This window comes from Falco biarmicus, chromosome 12 (genome assembly GCF_023638135.1).
Source record: "Falco biarmicus isolate bFalBia1 chromosome 12, bFalBia1.pri, whole genome shotgun sequence".
In the NCBI taxonomy this organism is placed as follows: Eukaryota; Metazoa; Chordata; class Aves; order Falconiformes; family Falconidae; genus Falco; species Falco biarmicus.
The window spans coordinates 11,636,618-11,642,955 of NC_079299.1; the positions used below are offsets into that span (position 1 = coordinate 11,636,618).

A 6,338-nucleotide genomic window follows, 5' to 3' on the forward strand; every position below is an offset into this window, starting at 1 on the left:
ATAGCACATGCCTTTACGGTCCTCTTGTTGCTGAAAGACTGCCAGAGAAACCCAGTAAAGGGGGTCTGCTTTCACCCTACTGGACCTGCAGTTTTACATTAGGTTAAAAAAATTGGAACATATTAATGCACGCTTCATTGCAACAGCAATGGTGAAGCCAGAGTAAAAACAAAGAAAAACTACAGAAATTAAAAATGAGAGCTAAAATTGTCAATATACAGATGCTAACTATCTACAGGATACTAAAGTACTATAATAAACTTGTGATGTAAGAGCATGTAGTAAACCGAGTTATCTTTTCCTCTTTTTGTCAGAGAAAAAGTGGGGGAAGCTAGAAGGAAATCATCATAATCTAATACAGATGACATCTTTGATAGTTATTAAAAAAAATTTCAAGTGTCGTTGACTCAAAACTACCATAATAGCCTTACTTAAAATGTCACAGTAGTTCTCATGGGGGAAAAAAGATTTTTCTTGGTTTACAGCTGTAGGCTTTGCATAAATATTCCACAGTAACTGCATTTTAAGACTTTGAGTGGTTTTATATCCAGTATTCTCAAACCTATCAAATATTAAATTCCATACATTTTAAAAAATGTAAGCCTCCATTATACCTGTTTGTACATGTGATACCTACGCTCACTTGAAGCACAGAAAATTGATGTTGCCTCGTCCAGGTAATGCATTCACACTTTTCTAAGGAGTGGGAAACAACTTGGGATTTACAAAAAGACCAGTCATGTTTCAACTATTAAAAACTTGCTTCTCTAAGGAAGGTAATTTTACATTACACACCTGTAAATTGAGAAATCCAGGCAGAAAGAACTTTCATGTGAAAAAATGCCCATAATTCAAGCCAACAGCTCAAGTGTATGATGCTAATACAGATCTGTTTCCGCTAAGCTATCTGTGTTCAACACACATGTATTTTCCAAACAGAAAACTGACTCATGATAGCTAATCCTCGTCACGAACTCCAGAAAACAGGCAATCAAATCAAAATCTAACGTTTTATTGTGCCTCTCCCCGGGCATTTTCTAGGTACAAAAATGTTCCTCAAAACTCATCTTTAATGTTGAAATGTGGCTGATCTTCAGGTTTAAAGTCTAGATTGGGGCTGCCATCCTCATTGAGAATTCGTCGAGAAGTATAGCCAACAATTGGATATTTGGCCTTATAAACATTATTGAAGATATCATCCAGGGACTTCAGTTCCTCTTCTGTGAGTCCTGTCTAAATGATATATGGAAATGAAAGTCCTGTCTCAAAGAAATAAAAATACAGATATTTACATGCATTTTTCTTTTTTATTACTATAAACCTCAGGGTCAGCTTTTGGGTTTACTCAGCACAGCGTGATTAAAAAATTGATAGTATAACCTGTAATTTTATTATTTTCATTCAAATTCAGCCTTGTTAGAACTTTAATATACTCAGGTCAAACAAATCATTAATCTCCCTTCATTTTCCCTGCATAAGTAAATCGCACCTCCTACAAGCAACAGCCCACTGCCAGAGTTAGCATCCACTGCCACGTCAGTGACGTAGGATACACTAAATCAAGTGACAAAAAGTGATGTACTCTCTTTGGAATCATCTTTTTAAACACCAGGTCATTTCCCCTTTACATGCTTACATAAGCTGTATTGATTCCATAAATCAAAAGTTTCCTCTTTAAGGCTGTCAGCACTGCATCTTTCATGAGCAGTAAATGCATATCCATTTTGTGTATTTAAAGACTATTAATGCATTTTTGTTTTAAAGATATGGATCAAATTAATACAAGTAATACAATCATTCACCATCTTGCAAAAGAATAAAACTTTGCAAAACAGAGTTAAACTAATAGTTCATTTTCTTACTATGTCATGTGTAAGATCTGCCGGATCCAGAGACATCTTTGCAACTCCTCTTGTTGAGTCTTTTCCAACCAAAGCATTGTATGGGGCTCCTCTTCCATAAAATTCTGTCAGATTTTTTTTTTAAAAAAAAAAGAAATCCAGTGATGATCTGGCAATGTACAGGGTATGTTCAGCTTCTACTTTTCACCAGCCTGTTAACACTTGTCAGTGAACTGAAAGCAGTAACTCAAGTCTTAAGACTCTTCTTTGCAAAACGGACTTCTGATTTGCTACTTTTTGATAATATATCCCAGTCCTTTTAGAAAAACAAAACCAAGGGTGGGGATATACAACACAACTGTTGAGTTCCTATACTGCAGTCTTAAAATTTACCTATTATTTAGGGAGCTATGCTTTACATTCTCCTGAGAGGCTTGTAGGCTCCAGAATTTGCAGCGGCAAGCCTTGTCTTAACATGATTTGAAGATCAGCCAACATATATGTCCAGACAAGCTACATTAACAAGCTTAGTACCAACAAAGCAACAAGCCATTAGTTTGCTTATGACGACATTAAGGCAAATGTCCAGGACCCCCCCATGGTCCCTTTTTTACAGCAATCTGGATTAAGTAGCAGGAGTTCAAATTAAAGCATCTGTAGTTCTTAGGGAAGGTACAAACAGCAAATACAGCAATAAATGGTTTAGGTGTAAATGATGAGACAAGAAGCCTCATGAAATAAAATTTTATAGGAAAAAAAAAAATACTGAGCCCCTCGCCTTCCTTTCAAAACCAATGTCAACTCTTCAAGAGTTTTGACCAAGCCACTGGGCAGCACAGGTAAGCAAACACCAGCACAAAAGGAAAAGATGTAGCTGCAGCAATGCTGATGTTGTGTAGTGCAATATGGGTGCATCCAAGTTAACTCTGACCTGGTCAGTTCACGTACTGGTGCAATCGAATGCTGTAGTACCAGCGTCCACGTGGCCTGACCCCACATCTGGCAGGGACTTGGGGGTCTGGGCAGGCGTCTTGAGCACTCAAGCTAACTAGACTACATTGGCTTGTCTGCCTGTGTCTACCGTAGTCTCAAACCAGTGTAAGTTCTAGACAAAACCTTAGTGGGGGAGGTATCAGAGGAGGAAAAATTATTTTTTTAAGGAAGGAAAAAGTAACTTCTTTTTGTTGCAATTGAACTGCAGGCTTCTAATACGTTGGGGCTATTCAAAAACAGATGACTGAGTAACAGCATGGAAACAAAGCAGACAGTAGAGAAGCAGCAAACTCACCTTTTCCAGAAGTGACATCAAATACTACTCCCTTCACCGCCAGGTAAATGGGCTGTCCTTCCTGAAAGGCAAGCCATCAATATATCCTCAACACTTGAGCACAGGCAACAAGCAGCTAGTTCTAGCTATGAAATCCATAAGCACTCAGGACTCAAAGAAGAGAAATTCTCTGTTGTAGGTTTTCTCTTGCTTACGTGTGTACACAAGCGTACACCTCATTTCTCTTGAAATTTCTTACTTGTGCTTTAAACTGTCCCTGAGATTCTTTTTGTGGATTTAAGCATATGCAATGAGAGAATCTTTGTAATCTAAATGTCACAATCGTAGGAGACGTGTCCCTCTTGCAAGTCAGCTCATCTGCTAGAAGATGATCAACTGCATCTTTTTATTCCTAATGCAGATGGGTATTGCCCATGATAAAAGGGCGTATGGCCAACAGCATTCTTTATTTGATTAAGACAACAACCAATAAATACATAAATGCACGCAAATCTGATCTGCTGACATCTGATCTATTTAATAAGCCAGTGTTTCTGCTTTGTCTTTTTATGTGCAAGATGTATTTTTAGTCATGTGCTGGTTAGTTTCTTGAAAGTCTCTAGAGAAGACCCTGAGAAGGCCAGCCAGCAAGTTTTTCCAAAAAGAAGACCGATGTGTATCACTATAGGACTTTATGATTCTGACTGTGAAATTCTGCTGAGATCTCTGCGTCACAGAAAGCTAAACATTCAAGCTGAAATGGCTTTATTTTTGTCATCTTGTAGGGCAGAAAAAAGGGTCTAAATACATAGCTGAATCAATTATTGAGAGATAATTACTTTGGCTCCAACTGATGGTAATCAGAAATTCACTGGCATGAGTACCTTATCAAGCAGGCAACAAATAAAACAGGAACGTGCTTCTAATGGTCTGTACCCAACTCCAACAGCCCCAAACCAGCAGGACAAACGAACAGCAGGCTAGCAACACACGGCTGCCAACAAGCTTCTCACGAGTGCCTACGCAGCAAGTTACCCCGCAGTTACCGGGAGGGAGGGAATCGCACGGCGGCGGCGCAGGGGAGACCCGAGCCTTAGCGTGGCTGCAGGGAAGGCGGCGGCGCCAGGCGCCCCACGGGCCGCGGCCCAGCCCGGCTGGAGGAACCGCCCGGGGACCCCCGGGGAGGCCCAGCCTCCCGCCCGGCCCTACCTGCTGCCCGTCGTATCTGGCCAGCTCGGGCTCGGTGAAGAGCCGCACGGGGGCCTCGGCCGGCGGCCTGAAGCGCAGCTCCCGCTCGGCCGCGGCCGGCAGAACGCCCAGCAGGGCGGCCAGCAGCACCCGCGCCGCGCCCGCCGCCATGCCACCGGGGCGGGGGGGCCGGGACCCTCCTCTGGGCGGCGGGAGCGGGTCCCTGCCGCCGGTAGTGGCCGTACGTGGGTGGGAAGGGCTCAAGCACGGCGCATGTGCGCGGGGAGCTGCCCCGCAGCAGCGAGCGGCGGTGGGGGCTCTGCGCGGTGCGGGGTGCGCCGGCACCGCAGCAGGCCGCTGCTCGTAAGGCCTCCGTTTCCACCCCACCCCCCCCGAAGTTTCTCTGCCTGCTGTTTTAGGTGTTCATGCACAAAATCAGTACGCGTGTGGCAGGCATCGTCTTTATGACTGGAAAAAAAATAATGACAAAGCCCAAGGGAGGAGAGAATAAATAGGAAATTTTCAGATGACATCATTTCCCCACGCTGTAAATACAGAGCAGGGAAACATTCAGGGCTGGCAAAAGAATAGGCAGTTTGGAGTTTGTAATTCTATATAGAAATAAGAAAATTAAAAACTTCTGACAGTTGATATACGTATATCACACCCCTCACCACAGCGAGGCGAGTGAGGGCTGAGGGGGTTGATGCTGCAGCACCCAGCAACCTTACTGGCCGCCCTGCTGTAACTGCTGGGTACGGCTGCTCCTGCTGCAGTGTCCTGTGAAGGCTGAACAGAGAAGGATCTGGACAGCAAACAGGAGATAGAAATGGGTCTGATCTTTGCTTTAAGGATTGTATATAAAGTCTTCTGGTATAAAATCCATATGTCCTCCTCAGAGGAGACCTGTTCCGTGTTGCCTGAGGTAACGCCCTTTTCCAGAGGCTATCCAAAGGCAGTACTGGACACTGGTACAAGCAGAGCTGAACTAGCTAATCCAAAGCATCATCGCCATATTTCTTTTCTGGATGACAAAACCAGCACAAGATGAGAAGCACAGGGGAGTGAGGACATGTATGGCGTGCAGGAGAGAGCACAGTACGGGAGTGACAACCAACGGGCCACATCCCCGTGCGAGGAGTCAGGCCAAGCCTCCAGAGCCAGCGCATGGGGAAGGCAAACTGTTGTGACCATCTGGGAGCTGACTGCTATCTGCTGTGGTAGGCTGAGTATTGGTCCTGTTAGGGTGAAGGTTTATAAGGTTGTTACCGTGATTCTCCTTAAGCAGTGAAGTTTGCCTACACTGCCTAAACGATAGCCGCGCTTCAGAATGGGCTTTGTCTGCTGGCTGGCTGTCACGTCCATTTGCTGACTGTGCACGCCGCAAGACAGATACGAAATGTCAAGCAGAAAAGAGACCTTTAGTAAGGCTTTGGACAAAACTGCTTGTGAACGCGCCCATTACGTGCAAGAGCAAGCTCTGGCATTTGCCTGGTTGCTCTGCCTGCAAGTAAGCTGCGTGGCTCGCTGCAGAGACCCATGCTGCTAGGAAATAAGCAAAAGTCTAATTTGTCAGTTTGGTTCAATCACATTATAGATCTAACTTTTACCCTGAAATAATTATTTATTATTGTCTCCCCAGGGGAGGGCTGCAAGTGGTGAATCCTAGCTGACATCTGTCTGAAGTGTTAGTGGTTTGGGGGTGAGTTAGAGCCTGCCTTTGAATCACAGACATCTGGAAAATAAATAACAAGAATTAAAATACTTCCTTTCTGAAAGGGGAAGCTGTATATTAGGATAGTTGTCAAAGGACTTCAAGCCTTGGTTATTAACTTATGAGGTGTGGGTCTTGGGCATAGGGAAATGATGTACTGAGCAGGGACTACAGCGTTGCGTCTCTGCAGGAAGTGTTGTGCATGCTTTTTCTTGATGGTGATGATGAAACATTAACAATTACTTCCATGCTGGGAAAGAAAAATAGCTGTGTAGGTATTTGTGGACGGATGGCTCATGAGTCAGCTCTTCTGTGGTTTTGGCTTTGG

At 43.9% G+C, this 6,338-nt stretch overlaps 1 protein-coding gene and 1 long non-coding RNA gene across 2 annotated transcripts in view; one reads left to right on the forward strand and one right to left on the reverse strand.

Moving 5' to 3' along the window:
* The window catches only part of LOC130157751 (uncharacterized), a 65,440-nt gene extending 62,265 nt beyond the window's left edge, over nucleotides 1-3,175 (forward strand). The window contains exon 4 of the long non-coding RNA XR_008825010.1: nucleotides 3,043-3,175. This is a non-coding gene — a long non-coding RNA (uncharacterized LOC130157751). The remainder of the gene's footprint in view (nucleotides 1-3,042) is intronic.
* NENF (neudesin neurotrophic factor) lies at nucleotides 997-4,680 on the reverse strand. The gene is made up of 4 exons (XM_056357677.1): nucleotides 4,318-4,680; nucleotides 3,130-3,190; nucleotides 1,863-1,966; nucleotides 997-1,233 (listed from the first exon to the last, which is right to left on the reverse strand). The coding sequence occupies exons 1-4, from the start codon at nucleotides 4,465-4,467 to the stop codon at nucleotides 1,057-1,059; spliced, it is 492 nt and encodes a 163-aa protein (XP_056213652.1). The 5' UTR covers nucleotides 4,468-4,680; the 3' UTR covers nucleotides 997-1,056.
* Nucleotides 4,681-6,338: the final 1,658 nt, after the last annotated feature.

Excerpts from the sequence above, each read along its gene's own strand:
- NENF (XM_056357677.1), bottom strand. The coding sequence starts at position 4,467 with ATGGCGGCGGGCGCGGCGCGGGTGCTGCTGGCCGCCCTGCTGGGCGTT. Across the intron at positions 1,967-3,129 it reads TGATGTCACTTCTGGAAAAG|AATTTTATGGAAGAGGAGCC; the intron begins GTGAGTTTGCTG and ends AAAATCTGACAG. Across the intron at positions 1,234-1,862 it reads CAGATCTTACACATGACATA|ACAGGACTCACAGAAGAGGA; the intron begins GTAAGAAAATGA and ends TATATCATTTAG.